The following is a 27,450-nucleotide window of genomic DNA, read 5'->3' on the forward strand; positions in this document are numbered from 1 at the left end:
GTACTGTATTCATCCTCGGTCCCCCAGTACCGTGATACTGGGGTACGCCGAACTGCGCTGGCCACACACGAGGTCCCCGCTAGGGCAGGGCCACCGCAGGGACTCAGAGCTGTGTGAAAACCACTGGGCTCAACCCTAACCTTATGGTCATCTCAAGTGTCACGTTTGTTCTACACAACTATTAAAACAAGGTAATATGTCACCAGCAGAAGCAGCAAACGTGAACCCACAATTTGAGATTTGGAGAGAAAAAGGCATTTCAAAGACCCCAAATCATTCTTAAAATTCTAAAATTTATGGATTATGTGATTATCTTGGGGCTACATTCTCCCCCATTCCTCCTTTTTTTAAAGTTAAATCCTTTCTGGATAAAACTCTCATTCCTCAAACTTATTTAACAGCCCCTTCAATGTCCCCTCAGAGTGTCACAGCAGCTCCTCCTGTTTATCAAAGACTAAAACCCACACCAGGCCCACGAGACCAGACACGGAAAGCAGAAAACTCGTCTGACAGCTGAGGCCACAGACGTGTTCCTGTGAGCCCGAGAGAAGCCACACCCACCTCTGTAGTTGGACCTGCTCAGCATCACACACCAACCAGGCATCTCCAACAAGCCCCGTGCCTTCTCCTCAACACTAAGACATTTCAAGCCAACTTGAGATGTGGACAAAGAATTTAACTTCAAGTTCAAGACTTGCAGCTTTCACATCACGGCTGAGTAATGAATATAGCACATATGATTTAATTAGCATAAAACTAGCACATGCACTTACGTGAAGTATAACAGTAGAGACCATTCTTACTGAAAATCGATGATGCTGAATGAGAGGCAAAGCCCATATGGCTTAGGTGAGTATTGTTGTGAGGCAAAGCCTCTGATTTCATTCCCGTACGGGCCTGTCCCACAGTCACCTGACATTCCTGCAAAAACTTGTCTCTATTTTGGATGGACCCACAAACACCAAAACTGGCACCAAAATTTCAGTTCGTGGTGCAAGGTGTGTCAGGAAACAATTTCTCCCTCAAGTAAATAAATATAAGGTGGATTACTGACACTCGTTTTTCTTTCTTATTTTTGAAAAAAATTGCCTTGGAAATAATGCCATTTTGTACTGTCAAGAATTCTTCTCAACTCACCTAAAATAAAACAGATATATACGAGTATATACCACTAAAGTCATAAAGATGTTCCAAATTATTTAATAAGGCAAAATCCATCATAATTTAAATAACTTGCCTTTAAAGATTGTCACTTTCATTTAATGAGAAGCCACGATGTTATGAAGTAAAAGAAAACACTTTTCAGACTAAATAGAGGGCATTTCGTAAAACCTCGTGCTGCATAATACCAGAAAGGCAATGTAAATATCTTGAGGGTGATTAGTTTATTCTAAATCTACAGCAAATATTCAGAGTACTCTTGAAAGAGCTTACCTAAAGGAATATGATACTGAAGCAAAATTAACTTGGTTATACATAAATCTTAAGCAACATCACACTCTTTGCAAAGACCAATGGCAACCAAAAGAAATCAATTCCGGAGTTGAGGAGATTGCATTCCAAAAAAAATGGAATTCTAATCTTCAAAGTAAGTAATTTCTTTCCTATATTTCCATGCTGTCTTTGAAAAGAGCCAAACAATTGTGGAAAGAATAGAGTGTAAAGTAAACCATGTGAAAAGAAGAAAAATACTGGAAGCTAACCCTGCAGGAATGCTTAAACAGCACACCGGATCTGCCGGGACAGCGAGCTGTAGGACAGGGAAGGAACCTGACAATTTTCCTCCAACCCCATCACAGCTGGTGGGCACCCCGACAACACCGTGAGCTGGACCGAGAAGAGGAGTCCGTGAGGAGGGGAGCTCTCCGGGCCAGTGCCCGACGCCCACAGGGCTAAGTGCCCAGGGTGCCCAACTACTCGCAGGGTCAGCAGGGAAGCGAGGCAGCGCTGTTCCACATCTCAAGTCACAAAGAGACACTGCTGGGCAGGCGTCTACTAGAGTTGTCAGAGTCCAAGCGTTCACCAATTAGGACAAAATTAAAGAAGAAAGTGAGAGAGCTAATAAGTTGGTTGCTTCAGTATCTGATGGAAGATATAAAGCATTAGGTATCACCGCTAATCTGCATTATATGAGAAAAATGTATATTTGGGTTATACCAATACCCTCAATTAAGCATATATTAAATTGCAAATACATAAACTCTAACACTAGAAAAGCACTGCTTTATTTCTTATTGTATTGCTTTATTGTTTACTGTTTTTATTGTTTTCTAAATTAGTAATAAGTAAGACCCATCACCATCCTCTCATGCACTCTTGCACTCTCCTCTGGACATCCCCTACACAAAAAACAAATCATAATTTACCTGCTTTAAGTTTTCATAGTAACCTGGCCCTACGCTTTCGCACCGGGTCACTGTAAACCACTCCACGGGAAACATCCGTGGAGGTGTTAAGACTAGTAAGGACTGAAGAACAAGCCTGGCTACGTAATCTCAGGTTGTGAAGGCCCAAGGTTACGCAGACCCGGGGTTACGCACGCAGTTAACTTAGACTCGACACTCAACGTGGTGCTGCCTGTGGTCACTCCATCTCCCTCCCCCGACGGGACACAGAGGGCCTCATGCTTCCTGTGCACACTTGCCAGACAAGTCTTCCTGCTCAAGCTCTAAAAGCTGTGTGAGGCCTCAATCTCAAACACTGTTACCTTCATATCGTTTACCTCTGCATTTGGGATATCACAAAGCATTTTTAAAACCCCCTTCCAAAACACAGAATCATCTGTACAGAGCATGGCTGAGAGCAGGGTGTTAATATTCCCATTTGCCAAACATATAATGACTTGAAGGGGTAGAGGATGCCCTCGATTCACATGTATCCAATGACTTGAAGAGGAAGAGTCATCAACGACAGCTGAAACACACACATACACACACACACACACACACACACACACGCAAGCACACAGGCACGCACACACTCCAGCAAAGACATTATGCCTATTATGACTTTCTGGGGAGCTCTTCCCCCTTAAAGGAGCATGGTGCCTTACTGACTCCCTAAATTTTGAAATCAGTGTCTGTCACAGATAAGCTTCTTTCAGCTCAGATTACTGTATATTTCAAACACTCTTTTAAAACCAAAATGTACCAGGTATCAATCAGATCATAGTAATTAATCTCAGCTTTATTATATCAGAAAACTTTTAAACTTCCCATTTTTCACCTCTAGTTCCCTGCTTGGGGAAAAACACCCAGCCACCTCATAAATTTTGCACTATCCCAGTACACTGTTTTAAAATATACTCAAGTACTGATCGCAGTGATGCAGCAGAGGCACTGAAGGCCCTTGGGCTCAGCAGCTCCACAGGGATGTGGGACCAGGGACAGCGCCAGCTGCCTCCTCAGGCCTGTCTCACACTCCAGGCCACACGACAGCGCGGTGCCACAGCCGGGAGTCAGGCTCTAGAGTTCCTAGTTCCTACTTCTAGACTCACAGGGCAATGGCTCTGTGATCACTATTAAAGCCCAAAGCTGCCAGCAGAGAGCACTCTACGAGCACAGAGGTTCCTATCCTCAGCAGAGAGAAACAGTTCTTCATCCCATCAACTTAGAAACGCATTCTTAACTGAAACTTCACATTCAGCATGGGGCCAGTTTAATCAGTAACCAGAATAAACTTATGTGTTCATAAGAAAATAAACAGGCAGTTTGAGGATGCTGCAAAACTAATCCTATATTGCTTAAAATACTTTTCTATATAAAACACTTTCTAAGGGAAAAGAAACCCAGTTCAGTGCAGCTGGAAGCTGCATCATGATCTATGGCTTTCCCTATGCAATTAAAAAGGCCTTCCAAATCCTGCCCATTCTTATGGGATGAGCACCCATTCTCTTGCACTGATGGAGACAGTACTGTTGTTTATTTAACTTCAGTTATCTTACATGACTAGTTTTATTCACAAGCTCATACATTTCTATATTTGCTAGTAAAATTTTTCTAAATGTATTGGTAAATTGCTAAAGTTGTTAGTAAAACATTAAATTATATATAATAACCGCTCTGTTCTTAATCTCAATAAAATATTAAAAACAATTTATCATCACAGTAAATAGAGCACATAGAATCACAGGAAATACTACAGTGAAAATATATATATTAGTTAAATTGGCCACAAATCAGAAAACCGACCAGACCATGAGATATTTTTGTTTTTCTCTTCACTGCTATGCTGTATTATCGATCCCTAAAACAAAGTACCAAAGGGTGGGAGGTGGGGCTGAGGAAGAGCTCTGGGATAAGTCAGCCTTGCCGTGCCACCAAGGGCAGCGGAGGTGTCCACGAGAACTCCTGCACGTCAGTCTACTGACCACTGTAATCCGAGGGACAAAGAAGTGCTGTGCAGCAAATGCCCAAGCAGTAGACACACCAACATTTCTAAAATCAGCTTCATAAGCTACATGGCTTCTGTTAGCCATAAATAGGAGGGAAGCATTAGCTCATTGAGCACAAGCAATAGAGCCCAGGAGTTCAGAGTGAAGGCTCTGGACCTCGCTGGAGCAACTTATTCACCTTCTCTTTGCCTTGGTGTCCTCATCTGAGAAACGTGAGTAACAAGAGTACCCAACTCACAGAGTAGTTAAAAGGATTAAATGAGTCAAAACCTTTAAAGCAGTTAAAATGGCTCAAAGCATTTCGTCACTGCTCAGTAAGTACTGGTTACTATTATTATTAGCCAGGATTTTCAAAATCAGTCCCTTCCTTAACTATATGGACTAGTGTGGCACAGTGTAAAATCTACCCTTTTAGGGGCACATATCTACTATCAGTCTATCTCGAAAGGGAGAGTCTACATCAGTTGTTCTCAATCCCAACTCCATCAGAGACACCTGAGGTGCTGTATTAACTAGCTACCCACCACCCCAACCCAGACCAACTGATTAGAAAGCAAGGTGATGCTAACATGCAACCAGCACGGGGAGCTCCACCACCTCCCACCAGCAGTATAAGTGAATAACAAGTTACTTTGTAAATAGGCACATTCTCCAGTACACCTAAAATATTAGTTGCTTAATGTGGGCTGATTTTACCATCTTGGGTGAGTACAGTCACTGTGTTAAAAAAAAAAAAAAAAGAAAATCCCCTGATCTTAGCCATGGAGCAGGTAAATGCAGTCTCTAAGCATGAATTTCCCTACACTGAGATTTGGTCAAAGTTCTTCCCAGCTTTAAGGGTCAGTACAGGTAATCAATTAGCGCCTCATGGATTTCTGCTGAAATTGAACCATCAACAACAATCAACCATCTCTGAGCCAGATGCAGTATAACTTCCTAAAGCTTCCTATACCTCTCAGTTGTAACTATTTATATACTTAGGAGTTAGTGGTCTCCTAAAACAAAAGCTTTTGTCTCTTCTACGTGTAGGAAAGGCCAGCATTGTGTCTTCACCCTCTCCTCCCTGAGCACAGACCTAAGGGGGGCTTCTCCAACCACACTCCCTCAGAGCCATCGGAGGCTGGCAGCTTTCCTCGAGTTTCTGCGGACTGGGAACTAACTCCAGGCCCTGCTCTGCCAATGACTAGCTGTGTGAGCTCTGGCAATGAAAAGCTCTGGCCGTTACCCCATCTGTAATAATGAAGGGGCAGCACAAGATCTAAGGGCCCCACCACCCTTCACATTATCCTTCACTATCCTTTGAGCCCAGAAAAACCAGAGTACCCATTCCCACTTCCCACAGTGTGGGCTAGCCCAGCATTCTAAGTCAAGTTTAAATACTTCACACACGACTCCCACGCTCACACGCCTACGGGAACCGAGGGAGTCAACGAAACGGGCGAGACGGGTGGGTTCCCACGAAGTGGAGAGCAAGAACCACATCTGAGCATTGCTGCTCCCGCGCGCGCCAGCGTGTGCGCTCGCCGCGCCCAGAGGCCCGGGCTCGGGACGCCGCAGGTTCTGAGGTTCTCCGTGGCGTCGTCTCCTTTGCTCGGCTGGCTCTGACAGACAATATGAAAGCACTGCCGTCCGAACCCCCTCTCCCTTGCAGGCAGGGTGAGCACCCAGGACCCAGCAGGCTGTCCTTCCAGACGGCTGGAGCCCGAAAGCACGAGGAACTACCGCCCTCTATCTTGTCAAGAGGTCGGAATTCATTTGGCTGAAGCAAGTCTGAACACAGCAACAAGAGAGATTGCTGTGTTTGGTTTTTTAATCAAAAACTATCCAAGTTTATAAACATGATGATTTATGGGCACTGCGAAGCCTTTTAGATTTTCTTTCTTTCCTTGGTCTCTCCTTTCTCCATTCCTGATCCTACACACTGTTGCCAGAACAAAAGTCTTCCAGCCTGTTGTTAAACACTCTCGTTTGAGAATTAAAAGCGCGTTTCCCTACTGCGTATGACAAAAGTATTCACCTCCACCCCATGCACATGCCACTGCATCCAATCCCTCCGGCCTCCTTCACCATCACCGCCTGTGGGCCCCTGACATCCGATATTGACTTGTCAATGTTAGCGCTGAGACAACACAAGACCCTCGCAATGCATTCTGGTCAAAGACCAAGTTTATTCAGTCTATTTTATTAAATTCTAGGCATTCTGAGGCCTAGTAGTATGTATGATGGATCTGTAGGTGAGAAACATGCAGAGCAAAAGCCCTTCATTCTCCATTCTCCTCCGTCTACTTAAGAATTTACCATAATTAATAAAACACAGTTTTTAGAAAAAGCTCTCAAACTTCAGCTCTCAAACACTTAACAAAATTATATAGTGCTTCAAATACATACAAATACCCTTCAGGAAACCTGTGCATTAAAACATAGCAAATAAAATTTATAAAAGACCTTGACATTGAATAAGGTTTATGAACATTTTCACAGATTAGAAAAATAGTCACCTTAGTAACCAGCTAGTCCCCAATCTTAAACATTTCCACAGGCTGTAATGACACAGGGCACTTCAGAAACAAAAGCAGCAAAATTCTCCTCAATCCTGAAACATAACCTAAAAGATGAATAATAAAAGAATGGAAAATATGCACCTAAAGGTGCCTCTCCACTTTAAAATGATGCACTTCCATTTGTTCCAATATACCAAGCAGTTCACAGCAAACATGTCACACTGTTACCTATTTTTAAGTGCTCCCAAATCGGATGATATCACTGCAGGCTACAGTAAAATGTTTTTATTGTCCACAGAACAACCATTTCTATACTTGTCTTCTCTTTCTCATTACCTAGAAGCAGCAATCAAAGATTCCAAAGTTTCAGGAGGTACATTAATGTCTAAAATAGTTTGTTATATATTTAAGGTAATATCCTGGGTTTTCACATTAGGCAACGTTATCAAATTATCCTCATGTAAATCCTTAAGATGCTGAAAGTAGCCAACTGCTTTGAAGATATAATACTATGATTAAAAAACTCTTGCGAGAGTTTGAAGTATTCTACATGTAAAATGGAAGCTAAACATCTTTTAATATAGAAGGGTCGGCTACAATAAGCCAATCTGACATCTGTGTGCACAAAAAAATTCCCACTTAATTAAAAATACACTACGGAAGTTACACACAACAAATTAACTTCATTATGCAATCAACAACCTCCTAGAGGAGCCGGAAAGTAATCTGACAGCAGCCCAAGTAGACATTGTGCTTCGCTCTTGCCTATTGTGGACTCATCTGTGATCCATCCCCAGGGAGAGATTAGATTTAAAAGGATGGGAAAATAAGGAAAGATCCTTCCAATAAAAACAACATCCAACATCCCGTGCCTCTCTTTTGTCAAAATCAGGGGCTTTTCAATATGTGTTTTGGAGAATTTTAATAGGCTGTATAGCCTGAATCAGAACCAAAGAGCAATTCATACAGAATTTTGGTGTATTTCTTAAAATGCTCAATAAAATAATTTCCCAGGGCTATATCCTGACCTAAGGTAGGTGTTATCACTCATGGAGCATCAAAAGTAACATGCGGAAACACCAGATGAGCTACTTCTGACACCTGTCTCAGCTCTAATCTATTAGCTCATCTTTTAAAATCATGCCCTTGTGGACAAATAAATGTACAGATGTGGGAATCCAGACTGATGATAAGGAGAACTTCTGCCTGGAAAATGCACTGAACTACATCAAAAGACAATAAAAATTTTAAGTTACCAAGGTTATATAGTAAATATTCCAAAACTTTCAATTTATTAATAAACCAATGACTGGTTGAAATCAAATTTTCACCAAATCGCCTCTTTTGCCCTTTATTCACCCTTATGTGTGCTGAAGAATATATTAGTATTATTAGTATTGAGGTAATCGTTAATTTTTGGTGGCAGTTGTGATTTGTCATGATTTTAAACTTATCACAGTCCAAAACAAGGAAAGAGCTTTTTTAAAAATCCAGTGTCTAGGGATTAGTGAAATTCAGTTTGATCAATATTCTGAGAAAACAAATTTAATTTATGCTCCAAATGCTTGTATTTATTTGACAGAATCCCTTGCTGGTCTCAGTCCCATAACAGAATGCGATGATAATCTTTCTCTTGATTCTCGCAGGGTGTTTTATTCTACCTGCCTCACTTCAGCTACAAAATTCTAAGAGAGAAAGGGCTCAAGGCATCAAATTTTAGTATTTATTTTAATAGGGAAATGTACACTGAATATATAGTCATTTGACAACAAAACAGTCTGAGCTCACCCACCTACAAAATTATCATCCTTAGAATACATCTACATATTACATAAAAGACCTATTGCTGAAAAATGGAATTTCAGTACAAATCATATTTCCATCATTTTTTTTTTAGTTACCCAAAGAATATGAGTGAATTTGCAATTTGCAATTTGAGGAAGGAAACAATTAAGTAATCTTTCTTCTACAGACTACAATTGCTTCCTGTTTCATTATTACAGCTTTGCAGTCAATCATGCACTGGAGGGGACTCCCACACCCCCTCTCACGTAAAATACACCAGGCAAAGTCACTGTGACCACAGCAGCCTGCACCCCTCCCATACCTCAGCCTGAAGAAAGATGCCATTTTGTTCTCAATCCAACTTGCCTTTCCTTTTCTGCCTAGAATAAGAAGCAAAAAGGATTTCCCACGCACGTGGAACATTCATCCAGATAACCATATGCTGAGTCACAAAACAAGTCTCAATAAATTTCAAAGCATTGAAATAATACAGCGCATGTTCCCTAGCCACAGAATTAAACTATAATTCAACAATAAAGATATTTGGAAAATCTCCAAATGTTTGGATATTTGAGAACTAAAGAACATACTTCTCAATAACCCATGGGTAAAAGAACTCACAAAAGAAATTAAAAATATTTTGACCTGAATGATAATAAAAACTCAACATACCACAATTTGTGGATTGCAGCTAAAGCCTGATGGGGGAATTTACAGCTCTAAATGCTTATACTAGAACAGAAAAAACAATTTAAGTTTCTGCCTTAAGAAGCTTGAGGAAAAAAAGAGAAGCAAATAAAACCAAAGTAGGCAGAAAAAAAGAAATAATAAAGCTAAGTGAGAAATCGATGAAATAGAAAATGGACAAACATAGACTATCAACCAAACCAAAAGTTGGGTCTTTGAAAACTCATAAAACTCTTAAATTCCTAGCTATACTAATCAAGGAAAAAGAGGAATCACAAATTATAATATCAGGAATACAACGGGACATCATTATGAATCAGACAGATATTAAAAGCATAATAATACAACATTATGAGCAACTTTATGCTGATAAATTTGACAACCTGGATGAAATGATCACCCCCTAAAAGACACAAATTACCAAAACTGATACAGGAGGACAGAAAAAATTTGAATAACCCTATATCTGTTTTTAAATATAGATTCATAATTTAAAACTTTCCCACAAAGAAAATTCCAAGCTCAGATGGCTTCATTATTGAATTCTCCTATAAACATTTAAGGAAGAATTAATGCCAGCTTTACATAAACTCTTTCAAGAACTAGAAGGGAACACTTCTCAACTCATTTTGAAAGGCCAGCATAAACCTGATACCAAAATCAGGCAAAGACATTAAAATATACATATAATCTCCTTCATGAACACAGTCACAAAAATCCTTAACAAAATATTAGCAAATTATATCCAGCAATATATAAAAAGCAGCAGTCAGGAATACAATGGCATTCTGTCTGCAGCCATGACTCTCAAGAGCCTCTCCCTCTCCCTCCCCAAAACCCAAAATCTTTTTTTTTGTTTTCTAAAAGATAAATTAACTTAACTGGGTCTGGAAATTAAAAGAATTAATGAGTTTGCAGATTGAAAACTTTTCACTAACATTATATTGTACTATACAACTACAGATCTGCATAATACAGCAGGATTATTTTTTAATAATAATTTTTTAATAATAATTCGAAATCAAGAGTAGAGAAATTAAATTTAGAAAAATAAGATGAAGCCAAAGGCAATGTTCAAAATGCACTCCACGAGCTCTGCAGACTGGCTGTGAGGATTCTAGCAGCCTAGGCAAGGAGGGAATCCCTTTCATTGAGCATATACACTGAAGAAGAGAACCACAACTGTATCCATTACCAGGAAGAAATCTCTCCGGTGGGTTCTCAAAGAGAATGCTGTATGAGACACAGTCAACCATGTCCTCAAAATCATTGTTTAATAAATGCAGCATTGTAAATATATACAATGGAATCCTGCTCAACTGGTGATCTAGTGGTTAAGATTTGGTGCTCTCACCACCTAGGTCCAGGCTCGTGTCCTAGTCAGGGAACCACCTGTCTGTGGGGTGTCGTACTGTGGTGGCTGCGTGTTGTTATGATGCTGAGAGCTCTGCCACCGGTGTTTCTAATACCAGCAGGGTCACCCATGTGGACAGGTTTCAGTGGAGCTTCCAGACTGAGACAGACTAGGAAGAAGGACCTGGCCACCCACTCCTGAAAAATTGGCTATGAAAACCCTGTGAATAGTAGGGAGCGTTGTCTGATACAGCGCCAGAAGGTGAGAGGATGGTGCAGAAAGACCAAGCAGGGTTCCCTCTGCTGTCCACAAGGGCACTAGAAGTCAAAATTGACTTGACGGCACTAACAAAAACTACTCAGCCATAAAAAAAAGATGAAATCTTGCCATTTGCGACAACATCAATGGATCTTGAGGGTATTAAGCTAAGTGAAATAAGTCAGACAGAGAAAAACAAATACCTTATGATTTCACTCATATGTGGAATATTTAAGTAAATAAATAAACAAAACAAAAACAAACACACCAGGTGTAGAGAAGAAACTGGTGGTTACCAGAGGGGGAGTGGGGTTGCGGGGAATGGGTAAAGAGGGTCAAGTGAATGGTGACACATGGAAACTAGATTTTGGTGGTGAGCACGCTGTACTGTATACAGAAGTTGAATTATAATGTCATACACATGAAACACACAATGTTAAAAACCAGTGTTAGCTCAATAAATAAATAACAAAATAATGAATGCAGCATTTACTTTCATTGGTATGCTTATTTTAACATCTCCCCATTAAAGTGAAATGACCTAGTGCCAAAAGCAACAGGGGAGGGGGAAGCAGCCCATAATTTGATCCGCTTACGCAGCTCTATTACTGTAAGTTATACAACTTTGTTCCCCAAACTTAAGAATTTTACAGCTACAAATTTCCAAAGGCAGGGTCTCTGTACTATAAAGATTTTTGTATCTCCATGAATGTGTAAATAATCAAGTTATCATTATAAACATCTGGAGAAGATGCTTTGAGCTATTTCTTTAAACAATTTTCTCTGCTTTATCATGGGCTTCTGATTTGGAAAAAGGTCAAAATATAAAATTATGACCGATCATCTTCTTTTAGGAACTCTTCTATGGAGCAGGTCTGAGTTTTAAGTTGTATGCAAGGAAAATGTATTCTGGTATGAGATCCTCAGCCACCCTATAAATTTCACTCAGCTATTATCTGGAGAGCTGTTCTTCTACACTCATCTTCTACCTTAGTCCTGTACCCTAACTGCCAACACTGACAGTTGTAAAAGTTACTGCTCTAGTGCTGGCTAGGGTAGGGGCAAAGCAGGCATCACATTACCTGAATTATTGGTTCCAAGTTTGTTTGAAAACAACACAAAAACTTATAGCTGCATGTTCTATACAATTAACTTCTTCACAAAACAATACTTTTTAGGCCATAAAGGAATATAAAACAATTATTTTCCATTAAAATCACTGAACTTTAAGGGAATGCAAGGACTTTGGAGGTCCTCACTAACAACGGAGAAAAGTTAAGGCTCAAAAGCAAATAGTAACTGGATAGCCAGATCTAAAAACTTCCATCTCCTAACTACTAGTCCAATATTTTTTTCAGCTTGACACGTTTTGCCAAAATCTTTATTTTTAAGTTAAACCATAGGGAAAGTAAATACTGTAATAAATTTGCAAATATTTACAAGAGAGGAGCAAAGAAGTTAGCCTGCTAAATTCAACAAGACAAGTATAATGGGAAATAATCCCAAGGCTCATTTTTCTCAGCTTCTCAGAATTGACAGGTTAAGAATAAAGGGAAGAGAAAGAACTTTGCAAGACTAAATATCAAAAAGAACAGCTATTTGCAAAATTAATCACAGCTATTAATCTTTCCTTGAAAAATAGACAGCAGGGTCTTTTCCCTGTCCCTAATTCTGCAAGACCCCCACCAAAGAGCTATTAGAGGAAAACTACATCACCTACCACCATAGAGATATGCAAGCTGTGAAAACACTAAACTACAGAATAGTCACCAACAACATTAATAAAAGTACAGTCAAGCCTGCAATGTAATTCACCTTTTTCTTCTCAAGAATATGTAAAAGCAGTGAAGTGGTGGACATTCTATGATAGAAGGTCTGAAGTAAACTTCACAGCCTGTATCTCCCCTTCTCCCAGTACAAAATGTCTTTTCTTTTGGAGTATCTTGATTTTGTCTTTAAAATGCATATAAAATTTACATCTTACTCCATAATACCTGTATTTGCCTTAACAAAACAATAGCTGAGCCTTCAGATAAACCGACAACCATCCCTTGCAAACCCACACCTCCTCCAGGCAGTACTCACACCAACAAGAGGCATGCGGAGGGTGAGGGTGCGTACAAACAGCACAAGTGCCCGAGGGAGACCCATCCTGCCTTTCAGCACCAGGCAGACAAGGGACTCCGAAGAGGAGTTCCTCTATGAAGACCATCGTCTGGCGCCTCTTCCCACTTCTCCCATTCACTGGATCTCCCTCTCTCCCGTCCTCTGGAGGAAATGAGATGACACTGCAAGAAAGAAGTCCCCGGGGATCAAACAACAAAACATGAAGTTTCTCAAGAAAAACACAGGTGCCGGACAGCACATCTCTATCAGCTGCAAACACAGAAGTCTCACCGTTACAATGAAACGTGTGCTTCCCTCGTACTTAGACTTTATACCCAAGTTCAAAGATAACACCATTAATCACGCACAAAATCATGACTAACCAAGCCATCACTAGCCAGTCACTTCCGGATTGCATATGGAAGCTGACCTTGCCCAGCATCACTGCCAGCAGCTATTACTACCGAAAACCCCATGACAATCACCCTTCCAAGGGTTCTTCTCTTTAAGACAAAATTTAAGGAGGAAAAAAACATTTTCTTTACTACTATCTGTCTAAGATTTTAATGCAAACATATTTCCACGTTGTCGCTAATACGAAAAAATATCCAGCTAAAAAAAAAAACAACTAGTGACAGGCACAAACAGTTTTTATAAGGTACCTGTTCTGGTAAGCAGATTCAAATGTAATATAAACTGTCTTTCTCAAAATCCCTAATACCAAGTTAACTACAGTCCACAAAGAGAGTAAACTGTGCTTCTGTAAGGGTAAAATCAAAGCTGTTTTCCACTTATTTTCCATTGACAAAATGAACCCCATAAGTTACAAAACCATCAGTTATTCAGGAAAAAAGTATCAAGAGCATGTAAGCAAATCATGTGTTTTTAAAAGTCATAAAGAGTGAACCGCAAAATAAAATATTTACTAATCTTCTAATTTATGATTTAGAAAGTTACAATTTATTTCTCAGGTTCAAAAAATAATTCCTTTAAAAAACTTCTATCATAATGCAATGCATCAGTATTATCTAACCTAAAGAAAGTAAACACAGGACATTATGTCAACAAAGCCCTTCACAAAAGCACTTGGCTAAGAGGCTTCTGCACTTAAAATCAGTCGAATTCCCATCAGTGAAGGTCCGCCCTGACTAAGACATATATGGGCACTTTAAAAACAAAACAGACACAAAACAAAACCTGCAGATACGGTGTGAAAGCAATCGGCTCTCCACTTGGGAGGCAGGGGTGATGCAGGAAGAATTGAGATCAAAATCAATTCTAGATTAATTCGAGATTAGATGCTAAATGTTGTGTTTTATTACTTTTCAAGTATTTGATTTAAAAATGTAGAATATTTTTGCAATTTGGAGTAAGGCCTTCTTAAGCAAGACTACAGACGTAAAACCCAAAAGCCATAAAGTTAAAAATTTCTACAGTGTGGTATATACACCATAAAAACAAGTTAAACGACAGAGAAAAGACAGAAAATATATTCTCAATATGTATCACAAAGTTACTATTATAAAGGGCTCATAAGAAAAATGACCCAAAAGAGAAATGAATAAACAGGAAATTCTGAACAAAAGATATAAACAAGTAAGACAGTGAGACTTTACCAGTACTAAGGGAAATTAAAAGAATGATACACCAATTTCTGACTACCAGATTGACAAAATAGATAGATAACTTAGTATTACAAGAGGTGGGAAGCATAAATTATCTTTTTAGTGCAATCTGTCAATATCTAATAAAACATAAGATGTGCATTTCCTTTGCTCCAAGTAACTCATTTATATTCTATAGAAAAAACTCCCACACACAGAGATCTGTAAAGATGCTGTAGCAGTAGTTATTTACAACAGTATATTGGAAAAAATATTCATCATGGAGGAAAAGTTATATAAGTTATGATACCTCCATACTATGAGATAATATGGGATATGCAGTGATGATTACAAGACTTCCCACGAGGTGCGACCTGAAATCCAGAGTCAATCTGGCATTGCAACCCCAATGTAACCAGCCACAGTCTAAACGCTCTGCCCTATCTCCCACTCCTCCTCCTCCTCAAATGATCTGTTGCAACTCAACCAATGCACTTGCCAGCCCCCAAATCTGGCTTCTACTTCAAGCATTCCATCTCCCTGACTTCATCAGCAATGCCTGTCAAAATGCTATCTAACATTACCAAATAGGCTTCAAAGATTTTGCCTAAAAAAATAAAGTACATGTATGCAATTTTTTATTCAGAATGATTCTCATCACATCCTTTATAATAGAAAAAAATTGAAACAATTAATCCACCTTATTTTTTTATTCATTTCACAGTACACTTTGCCTGTAATCATTTCAGCAAGGCAATATATGCAATATAATCCCAATTTTTTAAAGAAATATTTTATATAGGGTATACATCTCATTTGTCTAATACACACTTTTCGGAATGATAAAATTAGATTTTTTTCCTTCATGTGTGTTTTTCCCCCCAAATATTTTGCACAAGCAATTAGAACTTTTAAAATCATACCCAAAATTGAGTAATTTTGAGAGGAGGAAAATTCTAAAAAATAAATAATCCAAGAGTTGCTTTCATCTTCTTTTCCTTTCTTCCCTTAAAAAAATACTTTTTTCAAAGGAAAATGCAATATTTGCAACTGAATAAATACATTCTTCATTTTTGACCCATTCAGGAAAAGTTTCCTTTTCTTTTGCCTAAAATTGAAAAGAGAACAAGAAAAAAAATCGCGGGTGCTGACGGTATGATCTAATTCTTATGCTAAATTCTTCAACAATATTAAACGCTTGAACAAAAGTTCATTGTTAAGTGAGACGCTTTGAATTTTATTTATTCTAGCTTTCCCTTGGCTACCTGGAGGCTGAGCTGCAGAATGTGCTCCAGCTCTCCAGGGCCTCGGACCACTACCGCACTCTTTATTACAAAGAAAATGCCTGAGGCCAGTGTTTTCAATTTACATCAAAACCCTGTATGACACACAAACGAAAAAATAATTCTATTGAACAGTCTTCCTACATGTGCACTCAAGTATTTTTGACTCTCTTTTTTAATGCTAGTTTTATCCACTAATGAAACACACCTCATTTACTTTGAAACATTTTTCTCCCACTATCATATTACAAAACTATTCAAACACACAGAAAGCTGAAAGAAACATACCACAGACGCCTGTGTATCCACTGCTTAGATTCTATAATTAACAGTGGGCCATGTTTGCTTTATCACAAATCTATCCATCCATCCATCCCTCTAGCCACCCAGTATTCCATCCGACTTTGTGATGCATTTCACAGTAAGGTGCAGACATCAGGACACTTCCCCCGGTCACTTCAGCAAGCATGTCACTAATCAGAGCTCAACATTTGATGCATTTTTTTTATTCAGGCATGTTTTCTTCCTTTTAGCAAGACCGTAATAAGAGTTAAAACTTTATGCAGAAAGTCAGTCCTTGAGCCTGTAACGGAGCCCCCTCCACTGCAGGGATGCACTCTCCATGGGGAAAACCAGAATAGGCTGCAGCCCTCAGAGATCTCGAGCCAACCATACACACTGAGGGCTGCTCCCCAGAGGCCACCTGGGCCCTGGCCTCCCGTCCAGCCACACAGAGCTGCTGGCAAACCATCAGTCAGCCCCCCGGCCCCCGACCAAGTCACGGCACATCAAGAAGCTAGATGGACCACACACTGCTCATAGTGGGCTTAAATCACTCCCACGATATGTGCATAATTTCTGATATTGTAATTATCCATGCATTTCTTATTTTCTCAAATATTTTACTGCCTTCGAAAACGTAGGAAACATTCTCTATAGCATTTAGGAATTATAAAGCACTGTTTTAATTCAAATGTGTGGTATAAGGCCTAAAATTAAGGCCCAATATTATGTGCTGACTCGACATCTGGAAAACCAGAAGGGTCTCAAATGGCCTAACTGCAAGGTCCCCTCCCGACTCTGATCCCTCAGACAAGGTCCCCACCCAAATATCCCCCTTAATCACGGGGACCAGGCACAGTTCCTGCTTACCCCTGAGGAGCAGACTTCAGCTCCCTGCCACCCCAAAGAATCACTCAAACAAGCCAACCATGTCCTCTTGTGGGAACCAAGGGTCACTCCATCCTCTAGATACTACAAAGCCTGCCCCCCGAAGCCCCTGCTTGTTCTCTCTGTTCCCGAGTGGAACCCCTGACTGGCACGCCGTGCCCTCCTTGCCGGGCTGTATATACCAGCAGCATATGTAATAATGTCATAAACTGCTGCGGAGCTCCTCTGCCCGGTGTCAGGTGTCGTGTGTTTGGTCACTCCCACAACCCTAGGGCAGGAAGCCCTCCCTCACCAATGGAATGAAGAGGAGAGGATCAAAACAAAATATTCACTTTTAATTAATGTATACATGATGACTGAAGAAACAAAAACAGGCGACCATTGTAATTGCAGCAAAATAACAGAATTGTGAAACTTACAAAATAGCAAATTAGGAGGGTGTAATGATAAATGAGTACAGAATTTTGGCCTTTACAAAAACAAATAGTATACTGCTGGTATCTGAAACTCAACGTGGCCAAACGCAGCTCCCTCCAAACCTGCTCCTCCCCGGACTTCCCTATCTCGGGACAGACACCACCATCCCCACAGCGGCACTGTAAGCCAACAGCATGAGATCAGGGGCCTGTGTTCCCTAGTCACTGCCACAGCCCCAACACCCAGAATGGGGCTGAGCACAGAGTATGTGCTTTATGAATGTTTGTGGAATAAAAGAAGGAATAGAAAAACGGTTTCCTATGAAAGGTAAGTTCACCTTCCATGCACCCCCATGCATTTATAATAGGTGTTTGGTTAAATTCAACTTAGAGTTGATTTTTCTCATTACCAAAGTAAGAAAAGAAATGAGAGAGAAATAGATTGCTTATATAAGGAATTGTGCAATATTGTCTATATTCATTAACAAGTGACAACTACAGAGAAGAAAGCTTAAGAATTCTTTTGAATTTTTGGAAATAGGTTACTTTGGACATTCCGGAAGGGTAAGCAGTAAGTCTCATGTCTCCCTCCCCTTTTACTGTTGAGACTCCACAAGCCTAACTGAGAACATCAAGATCAAGATACAGTCACAGGATCATGAAAGGCCAGAGACAGAGAGAGAAGCCAGGGTACGTGGTGTTGATCTGGTCCCAAGAATTCATTCTACAGTGTATTTATTTAGGTGGGTGAGCTAACAGTTATGAGGTCAAAGGTATCTCACTCATACAATTTGCTCTTCACTTTTTAACAGAAGCCAAAGTTTATTCTGTGATTATGTGGTCAGGCAAGGATTTCCAATTTCTGCACTCACAAGAGTCAAAAGCGGAAAGCTCTCCTCAAGGTACTTGGCTACATTCTACCTTCAAGGATAGGTAAAGTCATGCAGTCAACCTTGGTCCCACCAGGGACTGAGAAAGACATCTGCCACAAACGTCACTGAGGAGCACTTACCCCGAGGCCACAGGGAGGAAAGTCATATCCCCTTACTCAACAAGCTTATACTTGGGGAGGCAAAACCACAGCAAGGGAGCCTGATGCACATGAGGAAAACAGGACCCTAAGAACGCTGTGTGCCACGGCCGGGAGGCCTGGAACAGACAGCAGAACGGTTCTCAGAAGAGCGATGGTGCCACAGCACCTGGAGCACAGGATACTCCTAGGCGAAGGGCCAGGAGAAGGGCAAGACCAGATGTGCACGTCTTGTTGAGTAAGCCGACACTCTGAACTTTGCCCTATAGGCTGTGGGTCCTACCCCATGCAATGTACTTGAATATTTTCTTTTTTATTCTTTTTAATGCCAGTTTTAACCCACTAAGAAACACACCCTCCTCTTCCCCCTCCCTTCCCCTTCCCACACACTGGAATAACTATCCTACATGATACATGCATCTATAATTTTAAGGAAAATACTTTTATTAGATAGCTGGAGGGAATGATCAGGCTTTTACAAGTACCACTGGTCCTAGAAAAGCTGGTTCTGGATCCATCTGGTCATATCAGTAGAATCCCATTTTTAATCAGCTCCATGACACATCAAAACTGCTCTGTATTCAAAACTTCATTAAAATGGACGGAAGCCTATTGCCACTTCATACAAAGTATTGCTAATTTTATTTGTAAATATAAAGTGTTTAGAGAACACAGTATGTACTACAAAACATAAAACCAGAACAAGTACAAACGTGGGTGTTCAGTGAGTGGTTATGATTGATGCATCAGAAATACTTACAAATGGAAGGAAAAACCACAGTGCCAAGAGAAGGTAACTTACCCTCCTACCATCCCCTCAAACAAAACTACCAATCATTGAAATGTACCTCAGTTTTTACTAAAATACAGTGGACAGCTAATGTAATGTGGTACCCTGGACCGGATCCTGGAACAGAAAGAGGACGTTAATGCAAAAACTGGTGAAAACCGAATCAAGTCTGGAGTTTAGTTAAGTAACATACCATCGTTGGTTTCTTCATTTGACAAATGCACCATCGTAACAGAAGATGTTAGCAAGGGGACTAGGAGGGGGATAAGGGAACTCTGTGCTATCTCTGCAACTTTTCTAGAAATCTAAAATTATTCCAAAATAAAAAGTTTATTTTTTGTGTGTGTGAGGAGACCAGCCCTGTGCTAACATCTGCCAATCCTCCTCTTTTTCTGCTGAGGAAGACTGGCCCTGGGCTAACATCCGTGCCCATCTTCCTCCACTTTATATGGGACACCGCCACAGCATGGCCCGCCAAGCAGTGCATCCGTGCACACCCAGGATCTGAACCAGTGAACCCCGGGCCACCGCAGCGGAGCGCGCGCACTTTAACCACTTGTGCCACCAGGCCGGCCCCATAAAAAGTTTATTTTAAAAATTCAGTTAATAAATACTTGACCAAAGGCTGTTCAAGAAAAGAGGAAATGATCAACCATTTCCAGTACTGCTGAGGGATCCAGTAAGATAAGTGTCCACTGGCCTTACATTAATCAAGATGCCAAAATCCCACAGGTGCTGGGAGAGAGGGGACAAAGGGACAGAACAGGAACTGTGTTGGAGAGCCAGGAAAGGCCTCAGAAGTTCTGTCCCAGAACCCAAGCTATCTTGACAACCCCTCATCTTGTGCCTCGACCCCTAGAGACTGCCCTACACGCATCACCTTCCACTGTTACCAATCTCCACAGCTAACCTCAGTGGTATTCCAGAAAGTTCTAGAGTGATCAGAGAATCCTGACTGCTTTTCCTGAACTTAGGAATGCATCTTAAACTACTGATTTTACTAGTACTATGATGATTAATAAAATGAGAACAGGGAATAGAAAGTCTACCAGGCATTATTCTCTTATTCTGCACAGAGGGTCTCTGCACGTATAATAATACAGACTATTTTCAGGACCCTTAGTGGGAAATAGCCTCTATCTTCTTTCAGAGAAATTGGGAAATGATAAGCCACAAGCAGAGTGGAACAAGACTTCAGAAGGGACAAATGGTAAGCAATAGAAGCAGTGGGGGTACTGACAAGTATGGGGTTCACACTGACAGCGTACAGACTCACAGAGAAGCCAATAGGAGGGAGGAAAGATGTCAGATGACTTCAGCTAAAGAGAGAGAAAACACAAAGATGGCAGCTGGTGAGAGCCAGGCCCCCACCCCAAGAGGGGAAGGGACAGAAATATGAAACCACTGCAGGAGGAAAGAGAAGGAGTTCCCACTGTCACAGCCTCTTCCAGGATTACTACCAGTGCAAGTCAGGGCTGGAGGCAGATGCATCCTACTGGAAAAGGCTCTCAGCTGCTGAGTGGCAGGAGATGACTCTATGAGCTCTCCTAGATCCTGAGATTGTAGTTAATTCAGAGAGACACAGATGTTCTGAACGCCAAAGGATAAAAAATGTATCAGCGGATCGGGTCTCCCCATAAACAAATATACCATTAGGATTCAGCTTCTTTCATGACCCAAGGATCTCAAAGTCACCAGCCTTTTGAATTAGTGGCAGTGGCACTAGACAACTTCCTTTGTCAATCACCTCTGCCAGTTATAACAAAATATGAGATTTATCATTAGTTCCTGACAGGACTGTAAAAAGGGTGTTCAGAGCCGAATTGTTCTCTTGGCTCCCACCCCCATCTCACACCTCCCACTCCTTCTACCTGTCATCTCCCCAGGTCTCCTCCACTTTCATGTGAATCTGTTTTGAAGCTTCTAAATGTCTCCCTCACCAGCCTCTTTTATATTGTAAGAAAAAATTACGTTCCCTCTCCCCTCCTCCTAGTGATTCAAAGACTGAATCTTTATTCTTAATAACAACCAAAAAAGTGACATATATCTTTTGAAATCTAGACTTCACAGAGTAAGAAAATTAATTAAGTCTACCAAGTATAATTTACAGAGGTTTAAAACTTTTAAAACATGAAACTCAACTTGGTAAGTCTGTTTATGTAAAAACGTCACTACATCGACAATCTGGTGGGCATGTAACATTGTAGATGTCTCAAATCGCTGACTCTTGAGTTCAACTTTTAACAAAACGCGTGGAAGTATACATGCAAAGAACTGATTTACACAAAACTTTTTTTCCCAAAGATGAGTATTATGGTTTAACGAAATTGGCCTGTTTGCAGATGGCAGACCAATAGGCTAATGAACTACTCAATACTACATCTCCAAACACAGCATGATATCAAACCTAGAAACAGGGTTATTGCCTATGGAAAAGTCTATTGCTGTATTTCTATAGGGCAAATATTTATTTTTATTTTAAAAGAAAATCTCTGATGAACAAAAGGGAGAACAGCTAATTCCCATTTGTGTCCGTTTTTGGACACCAAAAATTCTAATAGTTTTGAACGGCCCCAGATGTGCCTCCAAATCTATGAGATGGGACAGCCCCTGTGCACATGAGCACAGCCGTCTGCAGATGGACCAGAGACCAAACAGAACATCCAGCTGTGAGCACAGGAGCTCTTCTCAAACTGGTCAGTGCCATCGTGGTCCTCACTACCCCCGCGGTGAAATGTTCCAGGATCAGATTATCCCTTCTCATATGTGAAATCAGCATGCTATGCATTTCACTGAGAAATCTCTTACAGTTTCATGGAAGTCAGTGAAGTACATACAACACAGGGAAGCTAACGAAAGTTGACTAAAACGCTTCAATCCCAAAAATAATGACTGGTTTTTGTTTGTAAACTCACAGGTCAATGCTTATGATTTTGAGAGCTTTAGAAATATAAAAGTTTACAAAATTTATTAAAATGCATGACAGTAAGGCAAATCCCTAACAAGCAGTTTCAGGGACAATACTTAGTAACAATAAAGCACGTCCGTCACACCACCCAGCACAGGAAGTGCCTTTTCAGTTTTCAAGGTGTTTTTACTTCTGTTGTCTGAACTTCCCCTTGGAGGGGTGAAAATGCATGTGACAGCCCCATTTCACTGAGGCACAGGCTGAGGGACCAAGGGCTTAACTGGATCTACTGCCACACCAGAGTCCTGATGCCCAGTTCTTGGCTTGATTGCCTCTAACCAGCATCGCCCCCATGGGCGGTCTCCACCTCACAGATCCTACAGGCCAAGTTCTTTACTTCTTGTCAGTCTCCTTCTCCTTATAATGTCCTGGTAGGTTAGGAGTAAAACTGTATCATAAGATCAAGGGTCACTACTTTGACCTAAAACCACAGAGAAGCCCAGAGATGATCCACTGGACCGCCTCCCCCAGACCCATGCAGAACAGTCTCTCCACACCCCTCTGCCACGGTGTGGGCAGGGCAGAGCACCGGGACTGTGCTGGCTCCTAATACGCGTTACCACTAGGGAGCGACACCAGCAAGAAGAGAGTGCATTCTTTCCTTACTTTTGTACTGCTTGCAATTTTTTTAAAATATGTATTATTTTTAAAAACCTATTTCTTGAAAGAAGAAAGGAAACAATACAGGCAGGCCTCCCCGTGTCCCTAGTGCAGAATCTATCATCAGCAACAGGGAATAACAAGCTGCAACCATCAGAAACCGTGGACTGCACGTTCCTAACATGTTTCTGCACTGAAAGCAAAGGTTCTGGAGTCATCCTGCAGTCTTGGGCTCCAAGTCCCTCTCAGCCACTTACTCATAGCGCCAAGATGAAATTTCTCCTTGTATGAAATGAAGATAATACCTAATTCATTGGGTTATAAATTCAAACATGTTGATGGCTGAAGAGAGTGCATCAAACTTAGCAGATAATGCAGTTAAATCCTATTATCATGATTTTCTCATTATTATTTTTCCGTTATATCTTTCTCCCAACCAGAAAACCTCTGGGAACTTGCAGGTTCCATGACCACATGTGCACAGAAAGGCCCACAGGCCTGGCAAAACCCCACACTGCCATAGTGCCTGTCTGCTGCTGTCCCCACCGCGGGGCAGTTTCTAAGGAACCGACACACACAACTGGTCAACTGCTTTAGTCCTCCTGTCTGCACTGCTCAACCCATGACCCAACGCCGCTTTGCCATCCTGGAAGAGAGGGTGGTGGCACAACTGCAGACCAGCTTCTTTGACAGACCTGGTGAATACCCAACTGAAGGTAGACTAAATCTATCCTAATAGGACCCCAGCTTAATCAGCACCTGCCACACAGACAGCCAAACCTCACATCTGCCTTTCAAAATGGATTGGAATCTCTGCTCAATTTCAGATCTTGAAATCTCCTGCCAATTAAAGCAGAGCGCAGAACCACAAAGGCAAGTCGCCAAATTCTCCCCTATCTGAAATCTACTTTCTCCAAGCCACACAGACACCCTAACTAGCCTTGACAGATTTTACAGACACCACAGACTGGCAAATGAGAATCTGAAGTTGAAGTGACTTGTTCCATTTAATGTGAAGAGTCAACCTGCATATCAGCTGTCACAAATCAATGTCAAGGCGGGAGGAGAGAAGAGGAAAACAGAGCCAGTCTGAGAGCACGCTCGTAAGCCACATGACGAGCCCATGATTACTCTGCCCCCAGCTCGGGCACGGCCAGCCCACTGCTGCCGGCTCCCTGCCATATATAGCAGCGCCAGGCACCTGGCACAGACACCCTCTGCGCTCACGCCGCCTGTAAAAGTGCTCAGAGTAAAAGCATGTCTCTGCTAGTCGAAGAGCTCCCCAGACGCTCCGAGCCTGTGCAAGCAGCAGCAAACAGCCAGGCCCGGGCCCATCCAGATGACTGACGGCAGCAGCACTCGGCTGCTCAGACAGTCCAGGCGAGCATCACTCCTGCATCCATCTCACTCAGGTCCAAGGGCTCTGCACGGTGTCACTCAGAAATAATAATAAACAGCACAACCATTTAATTTTACAGTTAACAGGCAACAAGCCAGACAGCTCTGTTTCTCCTAACATTACCCATGTTGGGGAAGATGTGCATTATCCATGTGAATCTTGAAATATTTACCGTGAGAAATCCCAGTTTAAAATCCCACATTCACCATTAAGAGGAACTCAATGGCCAGGATATTACCTTTACCATCTCAAAAGTAATAAAAATTTTTTAAAGTTAATCCAATATTTACCTGTTTATATTTATCTTCCAGGATTGAAAGACTAAACAGCTTCTTTTCCCCCTGAGGGAGGAGGTTGGCGGCCCTCCCGCAGCCTGCCCCATAGCTCTGTGTGATGTCAGCTTTCTCAACTGCTCTCGCCCAGCTACTGACTAAGTCGCAGAAACAGGCACCTGTTTACCAGCATATCATTGGAATCTCTCGTTTAGAGCTCCAAATTACTTGGCTTTGATAACTACTTCTTATGACAAAAGAGAGAATTATAGTCTTTACGCGGCAATGATCAGCCAGGACCGAGCTGAGCTAGACACACCTGCCTCTGAGACAAAATTTGAGAGGGTGCCAAAATCTCAGCAGTCATGATAAATATTTTAGTGCAATATTTGGAAAAATCTAAGTGAATGCCAAAAATCCATGATAAACAAAATGTCAAAATTTTAAATAAAAAGAGGATCACTTGAGGGTCCCATCTGATAAGAAGAGAGTTTAGAAAACTTCTCTCCAAACGTTCATCATAATCACAGGCCACACTGCTCCCTCAGGGAGCAGCAGAGGGGCAGTGGGCTTCAGGAAATCAGTGCAGACCCAGGAGCTCAGGGCGTCCTGTTAGAGGCCCAGCTACTCCATGGAGCTCGCCTCTTCACTTAGGGCCACCTCTTCCCTCAGCCCTCCACCTCCAGGGACCACAAGGGACTGGAGAGTCAGCTGGAGGAAGCAGAAGTGAGAAGGACAGCCAGTCACCCAGTCTCTGTCCTGATCTCAGAAAATTAACAGCAATAACCACGAGACCAACCTTGTCACTGTACAAACGAGAAAAACGAGACTCAAAGAGGTCAATTTCAGAAATGAATACACACTCTGGGCCCATCAACTGTTAATGGAAAGACTCCTGAGTCCCACCCAGGGCTGCAGGCGCCTGCCAATCCTGAGATGAACTGTGCAGCCAAGGGGCCTCGGCACTGTGGAGGAGCCTTCTACTTCTTCATCTCAAAAACATTTTAATACGTAATTGTGTGGTGGTTATTAACCTTTAAATTTTTCTATGTATAAAGCTCTCCTCATTTGTCCTCTCAGGATTATTACTCTTCAAAAATAAAAACTAGAGCACTACGAAAAATAATACTCTAATATAACTGAGTTTCCAACAGAATTATTTGTCCGGATCCAGAAGGAAAAGCCTTGGGAATTCATAATGCAACTTTTTAAAATTTAAGTTTTTTCAAACATATCTAATATTTAACATACCAGAAGTCATGTTTAATGATCATTCCATATTATACTTTTAGTTCAAAAACTAGAGAACTAAAGCTTCACATTGTTTTGAAAAGCAGACTACAGTTTTGCAATATGTTAGCAAATATGCCCAACAGTTTGCAAACATCAGGTATTTATCAGAAAACCCACAAATGTTCTCTCTATGCCAATATGACCATAAGGTGACCAATACATTCTTCTTCAAGTACCAAAGCTTCTCCCTTTTTGTTTCCTATCATAAGAAATAACTATAAAATGCATTATTCGTTTTTTTAAAAGATCACTTGAGTTAGCAATTGATATTTCCATCTCACAAAGATTGGCAAGTTCCAGCACAAAAGTCTTTCCTAAAGTTGTTTTTTATAGTGCAGGCTGAGTGATCATGGGTGGTCTATAATTCCACTAATAAGCTCCCATAAATGTTACCTTTAGCACACAGCATCTCATTTGGGGGGATAGGTAATAGAATCTTGAATTTGAAGACTAAGGAGAAACCCCAGGCCCCTCTCCCCGCCACTGCTATAGGACCCTCTACAAAATACGCTCTCCAATAAGTGAGTGTCACCTCAGAGCCCTGAGACCAGACTTCCTCCATCCCAACCAAGAACTCCAGCCAGACGTTCTGGGTTCCAATCCTGCCTCTCTCATCTACAGGCTCGGAGAGATTGTGCAAATTACTTAACCTCCCCAGGCTTCAATTTAGTCTTCCATTTAAATGGGGATAACGCCATCTACGTCATAGAATCCATGTGAGGACTGAATCAAATAATGCATACAAACCCCTCAATTGTGATATAACTGGACAATGAACATCTGCGTCCACCCCATAACAACCTACCAAAGTCTGTTCATTAACGGTACTTCTCTAAGCAGCTCTGTGCTAAAAATTCACACAGAAATGAGAGACACACAGAGCTATGTGAGCATTTTAGAAACACTAAAAGATTAAGGATTCTAAAAACACACTGTGTCCAATTAATAAACTTCAAGGTAAAACAAAAAATTCCGTTAACAGTTTCCTCTGACACAGAAGGAATACTGGAGTGGGCTTCCTTCCTCCCTGCACGGATGAAACGACCTTATGCGTAACCGCCACTGGTGAACTTAGTGACCTTGTGCTGTGCAAAGGAAACAGCACAGGAGCCTCTAGGAATCACTCTACTACCTAAAATAATTTCTTAATACTATTTTCAAAATACTGACAGCGAAATTTATTTTTAAAACCATGGAAGTCAAACGTCTCAAATTTCAGTTTCTAAGAACTATTGAAATACACCCCTAAGTAACCCAAAATTTTAGCCAGCTTCATATAAACTAGAGAAAAATAATTACAAACATGTGTAATACATACAAACTAACTTCACTGATTCAACTATTAAAAAGATGAAACTTTATGAAAGAAACTCAGAAGAACAGCTATCTAAATACCCAATTTCCTTTCTATGTTAAGTTTCCAAGAATCTCTGAGAAACAGGAATTCATTTACTTCTATTAATGAGGCAATGTGAAGTTAACTTACAAAACATTAATAAATTTCTGTGACATTTTTACTAAAGGGAACCACACCCTCTTCT

At 41.0% G+C, this 27,450-nt stretch overlaps 1 protein-coding gene across 17 annotated transcripts in view; it reads right to left on the reverse strand.

Annotated features, from left to right (window-relative positions):
• The window catches only part of PARD3 (par-3 family cell polarity regulator), a 624,264-nt gene that overhangs the window by 538,460 nt on the left and 58,354 nt on the right, over positions 1 to 27,450 (reverse strand). The window contains exon 2 of one of the 17 annotated variants that reach the window (XM_058532756.1): positions 13,064 to 13,266. The exons of the other annotated variants lie outside the window; for them this stretch is intronic. Coding sequence (XP_058388739.1) covers positions 13,064 to 13,129 — 66 coding nt within the window. The 5' untranslated portion in view covers positions 13,130 to 13,266. The remainder of the gene's footprint in view (positions 1 to 13,063; positions 13,267 to 27,450) is intronic. 17 annotated transcript variants of the gene reach the window in all.

This window comes from Diceros bicornis, chromosome 36, assembly GCF_020826845.1.
Source record: "Diceros bicornis minor isolate mBicDic1 chromosome 36, mDicBic1.mat.cur, whole genome shotgun sequence".
NCBI classification, from domain to species: Eukaryota; Metazoa; Chordata; class Mammalia; order Perissodactyla; family Rhinocerotidae; genus Diceros; species Diceros bicornis.